Source organism: Anguilla anguilla, chromosome 9 (assembly GCF_013347855.1).
Source record: "Anguilla anguilla isolate fAngAng1 chromosome 9, fAngAng1.pri, whole genome shotgun sequence".
Lineage (NCBI taxonomy): Eukaryota > Metazoa > Chordata > Actinopteri > Anguilliformes > Anguillidae > Anguilla > Anguilla anguilla.
Window position 1 is genome coordinate 11054988 of NC_049209.1, and position 17706 is coordinate 11072693.

Consider the following 17706-nt stretch of genomic DNA (forward strand, 5'->3'; position numbering starts at 1 on the left):
TACGAACCAGATTTCTTTTTCCAACCACACCTCAGGTTTTCTACACCACCAGGAAAAAAGTTTGGAGTCGATTGAACAATGCATTAAAATGTAACGTTTTACCAAAGGTGGACCCGAGTGTCTCCAAAACTTTTCCAAATGGTACCAATCCTCTCTAATATGGAATATCCTTTTTTCAGACAGGGATGGTACCCTCTGGAACTACACAAACCACATTCCCTATTTGTGGCTAAGCCCCACATCTGACCTACTTGTGCTCAACTTTCAGGGGAAGGGTAAGGAGGAAGGGCGAACCAGCTGTAAGTATCCCTGTAATTTGCATATGCAAAGAGTGGCTGTGTTAAATGAAGCAGATCATCAGGCACTACCAAAGATAGTGACTGGACTTTTTTGCATAAAGGTGCCCAATTCTTGAAGCACAATATTTATTAAATGTACGACTATGATAACTGATAATAATAGTAGCATAATAATAATAATAATAGTAGCATAACTAATCGTAACATAAGTAAACAGCTAATATTACCATTTTACACTCACAAATCCTGAAGAGGATCTGTCTTCACATGCCGCTGCTTCTAGAGAGTCGAAGCTCTCCAGACCAGAGTGGTGTTCGTCCTCACTGTCACTCTCAAATTCCTTCAGTACTTCTTTCAAAGTCTTCCTCTTAGGATTGCTTGCATGATTTGAATACATACTTGTTTTCACGTGCTCCTGAAAATGCTATAAGCTCAATGGAAATAATGGATTGACTTTTCCCAGCCAATCTACAAAGAGTTGATTGCTTATGGCTCAGAGGGGGATATTGATGACGTAATTTCCATTGCTGTAGTTTCTGCCATCAAAAATGGCAGAAACAATCATATACATTTTTAACCTAATTTGCCACAGCAAGTTTGGAATTTTACTGCACAAAATACCCTTTTAAGTGTGATGTGAGTACATGAAGTTGAGAGGAGAGAAAAATCCTGATAGATGTACATGACACATATTCACCAGCACAATAATTACATTGTGATTTTAAGGATAAGAAAAAACAAGGAGGAGCAAGTAAACATGGACATTACATATTGAGAACATTTATTCTGGAAAAGATGAATTTTCTTACAAAAATGCTCTTTCAAGGACTTTAAAGAAGAAGAAAAAAAAAAAAAAAAGTGCCATTATCAAATACAGTACAAAAGTCTTGTGAGAGTGCACAATAATTACATTTGAGAAAATTACACTGATGCAATTTTTTAAAATTCCAAATAAAATTATAACAAAAAGTAAAATACTCATTCACTTTAGCAACATTTCAACACAGATTTTCCCCCCAGTTTCTTGTTTGACATTAAAAAATGTAATGAAAACACTTCTACAGAAAATAAAGCAGAAATGTCCATCCAAATGGTATTGTGCTCTCACAATAGCAGAATCAGCAAAGATGTACAGTGTTTTTAAAGGAGAGACAAATGCATTTAAAAGCAGTTTGAAACAACTCACCTTTTTACATCATCATGGTTTACAGTAGCAACATTCAAAGCTTATAGTTTTTAAAGTTTACATAATGAAGCGTTGTAATAAATGTTTAGAAGGCTTTGGAAATGTTAACAAACTAATCAATTCTCCCAAAAATAAAACATTCATAATATAAACTAGAAATATGTTCACAGAACTCCACGTCCCTTCTGCCTGAAGTAATTTTATTATTTCTTCCAACAAAGCAATTATACTTCCCTTTAATTATGTAAAACAAAGTCAAATACTGTCAAAAAGGGTAAGAACTTCTATCAATTATTGTGTCCTCACATGGCATTTTAATGAATATTTAAAATATCTTATTTGTATTGGCAAAAATTGCTTTTGAAAAAATGGAAGACAAGTAAACCAAACAATTGAATGAATTTTTGTCTTTTGTACCAAATATAAGGTTTCAAGCCAACTTGGAGCAACCTTTTAAGAAACAACAATCTCTTGGTATTGTCTTGAATACATTTGATACACATGGCTCATATCAGCTGACATCAAGACCTGGTCAATAACACATTGAACAGTAACAACCCAATTGCATACAAATCTCAGGAACTAATGCCTGTGTGCAACACACTGAAATGCTTTGACACTTTAATTTAAGTTTTGAAAATTTATAGCTATATATTTCACCTAGTATGAACGTTCATGCATCATTCATGAGAGCAACTCAGAACCCAGGCAGAATTAATTTTGTCATTACTGAGAGGCATTTGTTTGGGCACTTGTACTGTAGGCACATGACAGAATCACTGGCTTACTCTGTGTGCCATTATTTTTTCCAATCTATGCATGTAGAAACTGACTGAACTTTTGACTCCTTTGCATCAAGCGCCAAATAGAAATTTCAAAGAATTCTTTATACAAAGCTTTATATTGGAAACAGATTAATTGTGTTGCTTCGTTTGTGAATTAGAGGATTCAGTCAATTAATTTCGAAGAGTAACAAATATGGATTTCTGACCCTGGACTTAGTACACACTTTTTCAGTCAGAAAATGTGATATTATAAAACAAATAAATTTTTAAAAATGGGTCCATATTACGTCAAAATATAGGCTATACCCACTCATCAAAAAGTAGATATAAACCACTATTAATAGTTTTCAGGGTTTTGTAAAATGTCTCACCAATAATAGGTCTTGTAATGCTTAAGTCATTATCTAGCAGCTGTATCCAACCTTTTATTTCTAGCCCAAATTGGAAATGAAAACTTCCAGTGTACTTGATCATTTTAATATCTCAACTACACAGAGATTAAGTCTATTTCTACAGTCTTAAGTAATATTGCTTTGAGTGCAAAAACAAGGAATTAACATGGAATTAAACTGACAGGAAAAAGCAATTAACCTAAAAAACAGATAAATATATGATTTTTAAAAATCTCCCAGTGTCTTTTTTAACATACTATGCAGGCATCTTTAGATACTGTTATAGTATTGCGAGAGGCACACTGCAAGAATTTGTTCAACTTTTTTGTTTGAGGGGAAACAGCAGGTTGTGGTACTAAACTGTAGTCCAGTGTAGTCCAATGGTTAGGAAACCGGAACTGTAATTCAGAGATTGTAGGTGTGTGTCCAATATGGGGCACCGTCATTGTACCCTTGAGCAAGGTACTCAATCTGAATTGCTTCAGTAAATATCCAGCTGTATGAACTGATTATATCTAGAGAGCATAATCTGTGTAACTCCTTCTGGATAAGGATGTCTGCTAAATGCCTAAAACAAAAAAATGTTATCCAGGCACAGTCAGTAATACACTGGGGAAAAAAACAAACAAAAAAACAAAAAAAAAAAAACAATAATACTGACTAGACCCAATTCTGCTACTCATGACTAGAAATAGAACTGGCCACAATACTCAAGGTATTATTTTACAATACAATCATATCATTCATTTTGCACAACAACACTTTATGTAAGCCTTAATTATCATCAGCTTGTACTTATTCATGGGGAAGCATCTCCTGTAATATGTGCAAACTGTCAAAAGAACCTAACTGACATACATATGAAGCGTATCATACTTGCATAATATTTGTTAAGGACTGCTACTTTCGCTACAGAAATGAATCAAATTATAATGATTTAAAAACTTCCAGTCCATTTTTCATCAAATAGCATTCACCTGCTATATTGCTCAAAGGCCTATGCATAGTAATTACAATGCATTTCCAACTCCAGACTGAGCAGGTCTCTTAATATACAGGAAAAAATGTTCTTACAGTCTAACTAAAGCAGGCTACAATACACAAAACATAAAAAAATGTACAAATCAAAACTGATTCTGGCCTATATATTTGGAATGTGTTCCCTTTAAGTGTTTGTGCTACCTAAATCCCTTTATATAGATGGCTAGCCACATGTAAATATAACTCTTGCGCAAAATCAAAGCTTTCTTGCTAAAAATGTGTCCCTTACTACCTCACAAAACATTCACCTCGGCTACTTACATTCACAGCATGAACACAAGGTCGCACCTCTTTCTCTATAAAAGACTGAGTCATTGGCAAACTTTTCAACAACAACGATCCAAAATGAAGCTAAACAGTGCCTTTCAAATGATTAAGGAAATTTCCTGTCTCACCCGCAAGTTTTATGCATATTCCCTGCTTGCAACCTAGTCACAGCAATTACCATCCCAATAGTTTGGTAAAATTAATGCAATTATTCAATTAAGATGGAAATCCTTGTAGGTTGTTTCTTATCTCCTAATAAGACCCATGTGTTTTCAGAGATGATGCAAGCCAGATATCAGCTACTCCTCCACAGTTGTGGTGGCCCTTGTAGGAGACTCTGCTTCAACCATCCGGCTGGTTTTGGGGATCTCCAAGGCAACTGTTTTGCCATTGGCAACAGTCAGGCTGGATTCTAGGCCTGACCATTCATCTTGGCCTTTCCCATTGGCTGAGCCTGTGATAGGGCCCGTGTCTTCTGAAGTGCCATTGGTCAAGTGGGCCATTAATTTCCTTTCATGGACAGAGGAACTGTGGGATGTGGGTGGCACTTCTGTGGGCTGTTTGGCTGAAGCACTGGCTTGACACAGATGTTCTTCATTCACCCTGTCAATGGCTACCAACTTCTTCAGTGGAACAAGAGAACAGGAGGCAACAAATCAGGGAGAGGTTTCTTTTCTTAAAAAAAACATACAACAGAACGTTCCCACATGGCTCACCTGGTAAATTCTAAAAGGTGGGTCATGACTGCTTTGCAAACTGCATTACATTTCCAAAGAACACTGAGTGATGAACTCCTGACTGTATCATAACCTTTACCACATTACCACAGGACACTGAGCAATACACTCCTGGACTGTGCCATAAAATGTACTGAATTTCCATACGCCAGTGAGTGATGCCCACCTGACTGTACCATAAAATGTACTGAATTTCCATAGGCCACTCAGTGATGCACTAACTGCACCATAAAACTGTACCACACTTCCAGACGACGCAGAGTGGTACACTTACGACCGTATTGTGGCAATCTGTTAATTACTAACCGTAACTTTTTTTCTTAGCATCTCACAGTTACAGTGTGTGTAGCACAGCAATTACTTACTTTTTGAAGTTCTGTCACGTTTTCTTCCTCCTCTGACTTCTGTCGCATGAGAGTAAGCAGGTGTTCCAGAACCGACTGCTTTGGATGCATTCCCTTGTCAAAACGGTTATACATGGTGCACCAAAACCTGGAGAAATTTTTTTTTCATTCAGCTTATTCCTATTCCAAACACACACTGCAGAAAAAATACAGTGGCAACTCTGAAAAGAAACACTCACCATGACTATGGCCATTATGGCATTTGGCAATATATTGACATTGAGGGCTGTGCTTTCTGGACAGTGCATGGTGTGCGGAAAATTGCGGTATTTTGCTCATGGATTTTCACATGCCTGAGCCCGTTCAGTAATTTGGTGCCCTGCCGTGGGCCGAAGAGGGAGAGCTGCTGTTGGGGGTGTGTCAGTGAAGATCGAGCTGCACACAGCAATTTTGGTGTCAGTGCAGTCTGCAATTCGTGCCCGCGCCGCCTGCCCGCCCAGACCAGGTCTGCGCTGCAAGTCGCAGCCCAGTGTACAGCGAGTTGCTAATTTCGAGGCTTTCCCAGTTGATCTGCAGTCATTTTACTGCTGTGAACAGCATCATTGGCTCTGTTATGAACTTCCCTGGTTTTATTTTGTTCAATAAAATTTCAAGATACAGTTATCATTATTCAGTCATTATATCTTAGTTATAGCATTGCACATTTAAACAAATGGGAAATTAAAACTAAGGTTCAAATGAATTTCTCTAATTAGATTCGTTCAAACTGTGACAGCCCGACTCTACACTCTCAAGAGAAGCTTCTTCTAATATCGACTTCCACTGCAGTGGTAAACCAAGAAAATTGGCACAAAGTGCACGGCTCTTAAAGGGAATGAAAAAAGGTCATTTGATTGGCTATGACTGAATTCAGCTGCAACACACCCACTGATAATAGCCTAATCCAGCCCATTTTCCACCTGTGCCATGCATTGTGAGTGGTGCACTCCTTGCCTATGGTCACAAAAATACCAATATTCAGTAGCCACCCCGCAGCGTGCTCATGCACTGATCCATTGACTGTGCCTATGCGGTAAGAGCATTGTTTCAAGAAAATATATCCTCAAGTGTGTAAGACGTCATGCTCACATAGTGAGATGATATGGAAACTTGAACTTACTTGAAGTTGAAGGGTAGAGTGTTCGGTCTCAGCATGGCAATCTTTAAGAGGCCTTTGTACAGAGGGTTTATGAACTCTTCCTTCTTTTCCAGAAGGTAAGACCAAACAGAGTAGGTCCTCTCCTCTAGCCTAAACAGTGATATACAGTGTTATACTAAATGATCTATACAAATGCTAATGAACAAAATTATAACATAACAAATCCTGTCCGATAACTCTGATGAATCCTAAATGCTGTAGAGCAGAGACTGTAGAAAAAAACTAATGTAATTCAATACACACTCTAAATAAGAAAATAATAGGTTTCAGTCATAAATACTCATCTTACATTAGATTGCATTAAAAACAAACGGCCCCAAGTTCACATTTTAACCTCTGCTGAGAATGTTGGCAGAAACAGAACTCGCTGAGGTGAAGAAACGACACTTCCTCCTGTCACAATAAACCACAGTGAAAGCAGTTAAGGGGGTCCTCACCTCAGCTCTACCCGCTCTTTCTGGCAGTTTCCGATGAAGTTCCCAAATTGGCAGGAGTAAACATGGTCGTGGATTTCGATGAGGTACTTTTCATTGAACTCAAAAGCACAGGGGTACTGCTCCATCAGGTGCCAGAGGCACTCAATGAACTGGGTGAAAACAGGAGACACCTCCTTGGGGTCCCCTTCTAAATGGCCACACCTATAAAAAAGTTTTGTACTTTAGATGACATTACATTAATTTGGCAGACACTTTTATCAAAAGCGACGTGCAATAAGTGCAAACCAAAGGTCATTGGAACAACTACAAAACACAGGTCCAATAAGGTACAGTACTCATTATGTAACAGTTAATAATAGCCATGAACACATTAAGTACTGTTCAAACAGTAAGCATAGGCTAGGTCAGAGAGCAAAGTTAAGTCAAACTAGGAGGCATGACTAGCTACAACATCAAGATAACAATACAAGTGCAATATAAGTGCTGAATGGAGGTACATGTAACATGAAAGCGCTACAGGAACAAAGTGGAAGGATATAAGTGACACCTCAGGGTATATTATGAATAAAACTGTGCATTGCATATAAATATAACATATTTTTGGCTGGACCACAACAGCGGGGCCAACCCTACAAACGCGAATGTCTGTGACTGAGTGATGAAGTTACACCATTGGTCGGCCGAGTTATGAAGTTATACCATTGGTCGGCTGGATCACGTGTGTTAGGTCCAGCCATATACTAGGTTTTAACCTGGTCTTGTTTGTATATATATAAGAGAAATTGTGTTCTTTCAACTATTACGCTAACCACCAAAGAGTAAAGCATTACACATTCTTTGTGTTGCATTTTGACTGAACTTTTATAGCAAAGGTGCGGACTCCTAACTTTACAGGCCCATAGCATTTTAACTATCATCTCAATACATGCAGACAATTTTGAATAGATACGTACGTATTTTGGTAAATACATTTTTAATACAAAATCGGCAGTACTTTGAGAAACTAGCTGAACACATACACCTTTTAGCGAAATGCATAATCTAAAAATTTGGCCTTCAGATTGTGACATGGTTACATTTTTGCTCTAAAAGGCTTTTATAACTGCTGAGTAATAACCCTTCCCAGTACTAAAATCTAATGTTTAACCCCTGTGACTTGGTTAGATTATCTGCATGGTTTGGTTCTGTACAGCTGGCCTAGAGCACCCTTCAGGCCAGCTGCAACCCCAATGGAAGACAACATTTCCATAAAAATCCATAAAAGCAAGCCCATTACAATGGAGTGTTATTTTGAGAACACTAAAATAAATGTCTCAGATCTTTTTCAGTTCTCCGTTGCCAGTGGAATGAAGATGTTCTATGAAAGGGGCGCTCGCAGAAGAAAAGCAGGAGATGCATTACACTGCGGAGCCCCAAGCCAGAGTCATTGTTCTCATACGGATCGCTGCAAAGCTTTTAAGCTTTTAGCCATTGCAGCAGCACACACCAACGATGCTTGGGAAAATGACAGTGATATTAGACCATGTACTGTATCTCTCACACATGATTTCTTTTTTTCAGTTCAAAGTTAACACAAATAGGTTACAAACATTGACTACAAAGCCATTGTTAATATATAACATAATATAGTATATAGTATAATGTTATGTATCCGGCATCAATCTGGACTAAAATGAAAGTCTCTGACAACAGGCAAACACATAAGAGGTGTGAGTCATGCAGGTGTTCCAAAAGACATCAGTTCAATAAACTCCAGGTAGGTGAAGTTATCTCTCAGTAATTTACTTCAAAGCAGAGATTACACATAATTGTCATGTTTTGTCACAAATGAGGCTTTGGATAATAAACACAACCATAAGAAACGAGTGTCAAAAACTACATTACAGATTTTATTTCCTTAATGTCTTTAATGGGATAAGAACGTCGGATATAATGTCAGACAGTGGTTTTTAGAAGTCAGTGTGGTTAGAACATGACAGCAATGTTTTGGTGATGTGATCACAACATTGCTAGAACGGTGACTGGAAATGGGGCAAGACTAGTAATTAATGAGCTTGTTATAAAACATATTGTTATAATCCAATGAGGCTTCAATGGCTCAAATTAAATACAATGAGATGAGGTCAGAATGAAGATCCTCCACCAAACTTCACAGTTGGCATTATGCATTTGGGTAGGTAGCATTCTCCTGGCCTCATGGATGAACTGTGGTTACTCCTAGACTTACTGTTGACCAGGGCAGCTCTAGCAGGGCAGAGGTGGCATCCTATGACAGTGCCATGTTGAAAGTCACCAAGCTCTTCAGTATGACTCATTCTACTACCAATGTTTGTCTATAGAGATTGCAAGGCAGTATGCTAGATTTTATGCACCTGTTAGTAATGGGTGTGGCTACAGTAACCCACCCCAATTAGAAGGGGTGTCCACATACTTTTGGCCATGCAGCGTACATTGAGCAGTAAACATGCTCAAACCAATGCAGTGCCAGCATCTAAGCCTGGTCCTCCATGTCACAGCATTCTACCACACTGCATTGCTATCATCTCCTCTAAGCCTTCTCAGAAAATTAAACCTATGGATATTTAAAAGATTTAAATAAAGAGATAATCAACTTCTGAAACAACACATCAAAGTAAAATTAATGAAAATTGGTTCTCCAACAGGACTATTTTAGGGAACCCATAATTTTTTTATTCTGCTAAGTATATAAAGTACAGTTCAGATCAAAACTGTGAGAACAGATTAAATGAGACTGGAGTTTCTTGCCAAGTACAGACTGCACAGTACACAAAAGGGGTTAACATATGAGTTGTAATAAAACAGGGCTATGAAATTGGTGAGATGTTGGACACTGGATTCAACATATGACAAGCTGAATCTCAAGAAACTACAGCAGCCATCAGCAAATGTTCTAAAACCCTAGAGGTCACAAAAACTGAAAAAACTGCAAAATATTCTTAAGCTGATGACTTCTTGATCTGAACTGGCCTTAAGGTAAAAATACATTTGCTATGCAGCACACTTAGTTTCAAAAAGATATTAAATATTAATACCTTTGTGTGAATTTATGACCCATAGAAATCCATTCTTTTTCTATTAAAACCTTCAGACGAGAGACAGAGAGAATGGCATGTTAAATTCAAACATTCAAGCAAGTGAATACTATCGTTAATAGTTTTAGACATCGATATGCTAAACAACCAGTCAGTCCTAATATCACAAAAATGTTAGTCTGCTTTCATTAAAGAAAAAATTCACCACAGTTAGTTCAATTTAGACGTTACCTACTTTTCCTGTGGTAGGAATCTAACCAAATACAGCTTGATGTATTTTCATAGGCTATGAATCTTTTTTTTAATTCTGTCATGTTCGGCAACACTACTTTTCCAATTTGGCATTGTAATACATTTCCCATCAAGCACTTTAAGGATATCTCAAAAACAGAGGAAATGACTTTGCAATGAATTACGAGGAGGCAAGAGGAAAATTTAAATGGCTGGGTACACCCTTTGAAGATAAAATATAAAATATAAGAGCATCATATTGAACCCCAAGGCACACTTAATTGTCATATTAAAACAGGAAAAGGGGTCTTCCCTCCTTTAATAATCAGGATCCATTTGTCTGAATGTTAAGAAAGCCATCTTCTTTGGGTCCTTTTTATCAGATATATACACAATTTTATATCTGCAAATATATGCACAAATATTGTTGTTTGCATTTTCAGGTGAATTTCTCCTTTAAAAACTTGATACCACTTTAGAAAAACAACTGTAAATCGATTATGTTATATTGTTAAATTCTAAACCTTTCACATGTGAAACCTTTGAGGTTTCACATATAAATGTGCTTTTCACACAGTGGCAGTTACGCACATTAGAAGACTGTATCAAGGCAAGAACCAGCAATAACCTATTCATAGGGGATGTGCTTCAAACACCACATTAGAGTGTCTAACATTAGAGCCCTGCCAATGCTTAACCTAAAACTGTAATCCTTAACCCATTTGCTTCCTAATAATACTGCATCCCATATTTTTCTCTACCACCCACAACAGCATAGAACCTTGTGATGCCAAATGATGTACTTGACTACTACGGTCAGTTGTGACTCAACAATTTAGCATAACCGCTGTTGCCCTAATCTATACATTCCCTCAAATCACTGTAGATAACAGTGTCTGCAAAATGCCCAAAATGTGAACATTATCAGGACAAAATGTCCTACCATCAGGCCTGTGATGGTCCGGTAGTAGGGGTCCAGGAGGACACTGGCCAGGGAGCAGACCTGGGCAGTCCTGTCCCAGCCATCGGAGCAGTGCACCAGCACACTGGCCTTCTCCTCCACCACGGCCTGTCCGGAGAGAGCGCGTTCACCTCTAAATCCACCCCCTTCACATCACCACAAGCGCTTTACGGTCCTGCTGAGCTCTGACTGGATAAGATCGTTTACGATTTACCTTTGAAACCAAACACAAAATGATCATAACCCCAAGCCCGCTCAAGGCATTGACGGACTCCAGAAATATATTTTCCCATACAGTCCCTGCTAAAAAAAGTATTTTATATAGCTATTCACCCAGTACATAATCCCTGCCAGGAATTACACTTTCTAAATTTTAACCAAATTAAAAACCATTAGGTCTCGGCCTTCAGAGGGAGTAAAGTCAGTGCCAGATGCAGAGTTCTGGCATTCTGTCAGGACACAATACCTTTGCTAAGAAGACCCCTGCATCCATGACGGCTTTGATGTGGCGCAGCCAGCCTGAATTCTCCAGTCCCGTCAGGTAGTCGCTCATTGTTGGAGATTTCATTGCACATACTGGGGGGGGGGGGGAAATCAGGGGGAGGGGCCGTTTTGTTAAAAGGTGTAATATACTGGCCAAACCAAACAGTAATGACAAGTTAACTAACTCTCAACGGTTCACATGTTGGCTCAATGTGCATTTAAAACAATTTCACTCATAGTGGTGTAATAAGTTACAACCTAAACCAACTGGTAAATGATTTGTCTATACAGCATGCGAAAGAATGAGCTGTATTTGCTGTCGTCATGTCGGCCCGGTCACCTTCCACCAGCTTCTGCAGGCTGTTTCTCATCACGTGGATGTTCTCGATGCCCACAAACTGGAAGCGGATGTTGGAATAATGGTCTTCGTTTTCGTACCCCTTCCCCGCGGCACGGTTCGCCATGGCATTTAACTGCTCGAGAGGGGAACACAGAGGACTGTCCGTGAGGCAGTGCTCCACTCCAAAAACCCACACATTACAAATTCCTTTCCAGAATGATATTTATGTGAAATGACAAGTTCATTACAGCACAGTGTTTACAAAACAGTGAAGCTGTGTTTCAGTTATGTTACAGGCAATCTGCCTTTATACTGGTGTTTAAACTAACCTTATCTCGTGCACCATTTTGTAAGTTGCTTTGAATTAGCCCTTGTGCTAAACATTTAAATGTAAATGATTGGGTACCTTTGGTCGGGTGTCCACCACATACATGAAGGGGCTCTTGGGGTTAGCCTTGCTGATGGCCTGAAGCATCTGTTCATCCTCCACACAGCGAGCACTGAACCCAGACAGGGGCTGGCTGCACCTGCAGATTGCAGCCTGAGGGACCAGGGTCCAGTGAAATGCTTCAGACTCAGCCTTGATACATTACCCAGTAGTTTAATACAATACTAGCATCTCCCCTGACACAGGAAAATTGGATTTGATTTCCGACTGTGTTATTACACTTACCCACTATCCCACAGTGAATAAATAGATTATTTGTAGGTTATGGCCCTGCTATGAAATACAATCTCGTCTGTGGGGTATGCTTATATATCGCTTCACACCACAGATTTCAGGAGGGGCATTGCAGCATAATGGTCAGAGAACTGGTCTTGTAGCTTAGAGCTTACAGGTTCAATTCCAGTCGAAGCACTACCATTGTACCATTGAGAAAGGATTACAGCAGGATATTTCAGTAAATAAAGCTGTATGGTCTGGATAAGATCTGGATAAGGCATGCTGAATGCCTGGGTGTACTAAAATCACAATAGGAGGACCAATCACAATAGGAGCCACTCACAAAAACAGGGCCAGACAGACTGCACAGTGATTTCTCCATGTCTGAGTCGGACGTATTTTGACTAGTGACTGGTCAGTTAACTCTTAGTACACCATTATTACACCTCATAGGGACGTTTCATTGGCTGTAGTGTCACATAACATGCATTTCACTTACATTTGTCAGTTTGTGGAAGTAGGAGAGAACGGGAAAGCGTCCTCTGCTCCTGAACTTGGAGCTTCCCACTATTGTGGGCTTGCTTGCCACCTTGGGAACAGCCAGCGCTGCAGGGTACGTGCTACAGATCTGTGGGGGAAAACAGTCAGCTGGAGTATCATAGGAGCACTGGGTGGTTTTTGTGAACACCACATAACACTGGAGGGTTTCTGGGAGTACCACGGTAACAGTGGAGGTCATCTGCTTCATGAACAACCTGTAAAGGCCACTTATCTTTAGGCTGCAGGTGTGTCATAAGAACACCGTTAAAGCAGAAATTTTTATACGGAGATACCCCGGAATGACGGTGACAGAGTTCAGTTGTGCCCCTCAGTCAAATCTTGATAGTATTTTGAAAAAATGTTTTCTTATTTTATTTATTTATTTATTTAGAAACCAATTTGTTCAATTGAACTATTCTTCCTGGATTCATACACAAATATGCTACAGATACATCGAAAAGTAATGCATAACAATTACAGTAATTACTAAGTAATGCACAACAATTGTAATAGCATTTAGATAATTTACAAATGGGAAGTAGGGGGTTCCTTTAATACAGTGCCCAAGATAAGGAGAGCAATGCAACAGAGATAAGGAGTCTGCTAAGGTAGAATTGTGTACTGAGATGGCAGGTATGGCATCCACCAAGTTACACCTTGGTGGGGCATGCCCCATACCTATTCAGAACTGAGAGTTTGGCACTTTTCAGGGTTTCCTACAGAAATAACCACAATGACCACAGACTCTCAGCCCTTAAGCACATTAACTTCTGTACCTTCTGACCTCATGCAAACACAGATACAACCTTACACGTCCACACGTTAAAAGCCACAAACTTGGGTTATTTTGCATTTTCTCCTCTTTCTTCTTTTTCCTTTCAGTTTTATCATCAGAAATGCAAATCCAGTCCCACAATCAATCACTTTTCCCATTTAGCAACATCTGCCAATAACGTCTTATCGAAGTCGTCTGATGAAAGTGGCCAATTAACAGTTAGCAAATTATGATCGACACAGCAGTCCACGAATCATTGCTTTAAAATGAATGTCATGTACGGCTTCCTCCAGCATCAAGCTCCAACACTGTCTGCAACATCATTATAGTTGACAGCAGGAAAAAATGTAACTACAAGTTGCAAAGCTTCTTCTAGGGTGTTGTTGGGGGAGGGGGTGTTATTTTTATTCCATTCCCCAAGCCGAAGACAAACTTGGAAAAGCGTCTGTTGTGGATTACACTCGCATCTTAATGCCAATACCATTATCTAGACAGACACACATACATTTGCTGAAAGATAAGCTATAATTATGCCTATTAAAGACATCAGACAATTTATCAAGTCCATTATATAGTTAGCAGAGTGATTAAATAAATATATTTAAATTTTAAGTTAATTTGTGAAATTCACAGTTAACAATACAGCAAATAGGCTGTTGTTAGCTGGCAATGAAGTGCTAACGTTAGCCTCATTTTGATATGTATGCGTGAGGAATTTGGCATATTTGTATGTTGAAAACATTTTTTTGCTGAGATGCTGCTTATAGTTTCACACCAGTGTGGCCTATTGACCGTGCAGTTTGTTTTAGCCCATCCACTTCAGGACCCCCTCGATGAGAAGACATTGCATCTCAAGGGCTACTATCTAGATTTCTTAAAATCCTATGCGGGGGATTTGCAGCTGCCGTTTCTCGACTGACAGCTGCTGGAAATGGACAAAAACAAATGTAGCAAAACATAAGAAGCCTCATACACTAAGACCCAGAAAGACAGTTACCCCATAGTTCTTGTTGAGATCAGTCAACTCCCAGAAGTCATTGGGCAGCCCCATTCTTCTAAACTCCACACTCAGGTCCACAATACTCCACCCAGCTTTTCTGTCGTTTTCATTTTGTTTAGGGTTGTAAAGAAATGCATACAGCTCTTCTTCTTTAGCTGTTGAAAGAAAAGTTCAGACTTAAAAATATATAGTAATTTGACAGTATACATAACACACTTGTGGTCACACACTGTCAATGCAGAATATGACCAAATGGCAAATTATGCTGGTCCTTTGCCCTTCTGGATTTGATTGATTGGAGCATATCATCAATGGACAATACGACTAGCTATGGGAGAAAGCAACAATACCTGGCTGGGATAGTTTCAGCAAGGACTGGGAAACCTCTTGACAGTCCCTCTCACGAGGAAGAACAAAGTGGGCCACACGGAAATTCTTGCAGTGGATAAGAAGTGGGCATCCAGTGGTGGTTAAGGGTAGCTTCTCTACCGTGGCAATGTGATGGTGCAGAATCTGTCGGGTAAGGAGAGACCAGAACTGTTAAATCTGGTATTTTCATGGTTAATCCATCCTGAAAATCCACTTCAGTCTTCATCAAGGGACACAAACAAGTGAAAGACAAAACCTGTAAACTCCTTTAGAGTGAGATCCTAATATTTACATACTAGGCATGCTCTATTTTATTGTAAAGAAAGCAGCATTTCAAAAACCGACAAAATATGACTATTCCAGTTGTTGCAAACATTGGGGGTGGGGTGGTGGGATGGGGGTGTTAATTCAAAAACACAGAATTATTCCATACACAAGATGCACAAAAATAAAATATATTGCACTTCTTACCCAGGTCTCCTTGCGCACATTTCCGGTCGTTTCCACATAGATCAGATGTGTCGCTGTCAGATAAAGTGTGCCCACTGCTGGCTTCTTAGAGGTGTATCTGTCCAATAACTTTACTTGTTCTACCTGACACGTTCAAAATAAATGCAGAGCAGTTAGCGCACAATCCATGACAAACTGCTTTCAAACATGTTTCCTGGACAAGTTTTTTTTAAATGGCAAACATTTCCAGAATTTATTACTTCCCAAATGCCTAGAAGAAAACAAAACACATGAGCACTTCAGGAAACCTCAAACTGAAGTTCCTACTAATCTGCTGGCTTGCAATAATGTGAAATGCCATCTCATATCCTGCTCTGCAGACTGCCATGTTCTATAGAGCAGGATATTCAAATAGATACTAAAGTTATCATCTACAATCCCTAGAAAATGAGAATATTTTACACTTCATGACTCTCAAACTAATCGGGTACTCTCGTTCAGTGACAAAAACAGACCACTGCAATGTTATAACGACCCAAGTATGCATCTAACAATCTAGTAAGATCGCACTACAAACCTTATACGTTCATTAGAAGATGATCACTAGAGCAGGTTCCTCATAGCAAACATACGTAAATACGTGTAATGCTGGTATTGTGAAATGTCAGAGCGATATAAAGTTCAAATCAATATGCTATTTTTCGACACAATCCCTGATTTACACTGATTTTATATACAATTATATTGCAATTAAACAACTACGTTAAAATTGTTGTATTGTTAACATAACACATTTTAAGTTTAGCACAAGTTTAAGTATAACTAACGTTTCTGATTTTGGGTTAACCAACTGTGGGAGGACACTTGCGGTAAATTATCGATAGGCTGTTAGGTCCGCAGACTAATATTCGAGCAAGCAAGAAAACTGTTAACAGTTAGCATGTTAACAGTCATCTCTGTGTTAGTAATACGTCGAATTGGCTAGGTGTTATCTAAATCTAAACTAACTTGATATGCCTTCGCTCGCTACCCACAAAAGTTAGCTGGCATCAATCATGTACCCAGCGCTCGCTAGCTGTCCAGTTGCACGTAGCTAACAACCTAGCTATCAACACACGGAAAAGGGTTCAGTTAACGTTATACTGATTCGTACCTTTGGGGTGGTAATGTGCTCCATGACAAGGCTGGGGTATACTAAGATCCTTGTGCTTTGCGCAGCAGAGCTGGTCTCTGTAATTATTGTTCCAAATCTATTACTTTATATTTCCTACTACGGTCTACAGGAAATCATCCTCCACACGCCATATTTCCTATGTATTTTCGAAGTCATCTGATCAAAGGAACCCAAACAACGCGAGAGCAAGGTCCGCGATGAGACAGTAATCCGCCGCAGATCATTTTATGTTCCCGTAAAGCGAATATAAAATACAAATAAATGCATTGTCAGTACAATGCCATTTTATTTTAAAAGTAATCACGCATTCGATATTTTCTAGCCATCTAAATTCCTAGCTATAGTAACATATCTGATTTTACCAATGTCTCTGGAAACAGCCTACCATTTTTATTTCCCTGTGATGCCTAATTAAACAATTAATCGTACAAAGTCTAACATGTAAGGAGACATGTATTTTTATCTAGTTGTATATAATTGTTTGTAATAGTTATTTTATTTATGAACGCATTCGGCTACTTTCTACAACGGTTTTGCTCAGGCAACAGCTGAAATCTTCGCTCGAATGAAGTGCGGGCGCAAATCTTCAATGATAGTAGCCTATGAGCAGTTTCTGGTCCACTCGCTAGGTGTCTCTATTGAACTAATTTCTTTGTATTATATCAATCCCGACACATGCGCGGGCGCGAGGGCGCGCTCGTACACACGCACGCGCGCACACACACACATTGGTAGCCTACATTATCTGGATATTGTAAAGACATTTCTTAGTATGTTTAAAGAGACGCATTTATGTAGTAATGTATATAATGAGCAGAAAACGTAGCCTATGTACTGTAATTGGATGCAGGCCCATCTTAAAATAGTGATGGGCGGCGCGAAGGTTTGACATATGACATAGTTGAAGCAATTACGTTGTTAAAGTGTCGATGTCGTGAAACATTTGACACCTGCCTCTCCTGTGACATCTCATGGTCAAT

General features: G+C 39.1%; 1 protein-coding gene across 1 annotated transcript; it reads right to left on the reverse strand.

Moving 5' to 3' along the window:
* Positions 1-1059: 1059 nt before the first annotated feature.
* On the reverse strand, positions 1060-16896 carry mtmr8 (myotubularin related protein 8). Its single transcript, XM_035433946.1, has 14 exons — positions 16706-16896; positions 15574-15696; positions 15084-15246; positions 14731-14888; positions 12918-13046; positions 12161-12295; positions 11755-11887; positions 11398-11507; positions 10914-11039; positions 9740-9789; positions 6687-6887; positions 6211-6339; positions 5073-5199; positions 1060-4593 (listed from the first exon to the last, which is right to left on the reverse strand). The coding sequence occupies exons 1-14, from the start codon at positions 16727-16729 to the stop codon at positions 4270-4272; spliced, it is 1932 nt and encodes a 643-aa protein (XP_035289837.1). The 5' UTR covers positions 16730-16896; the 3' UTR covers positions 1060-4269.
* Between the last annotated feature and the right edge of the window lie 810 nt (positions 16897-17706).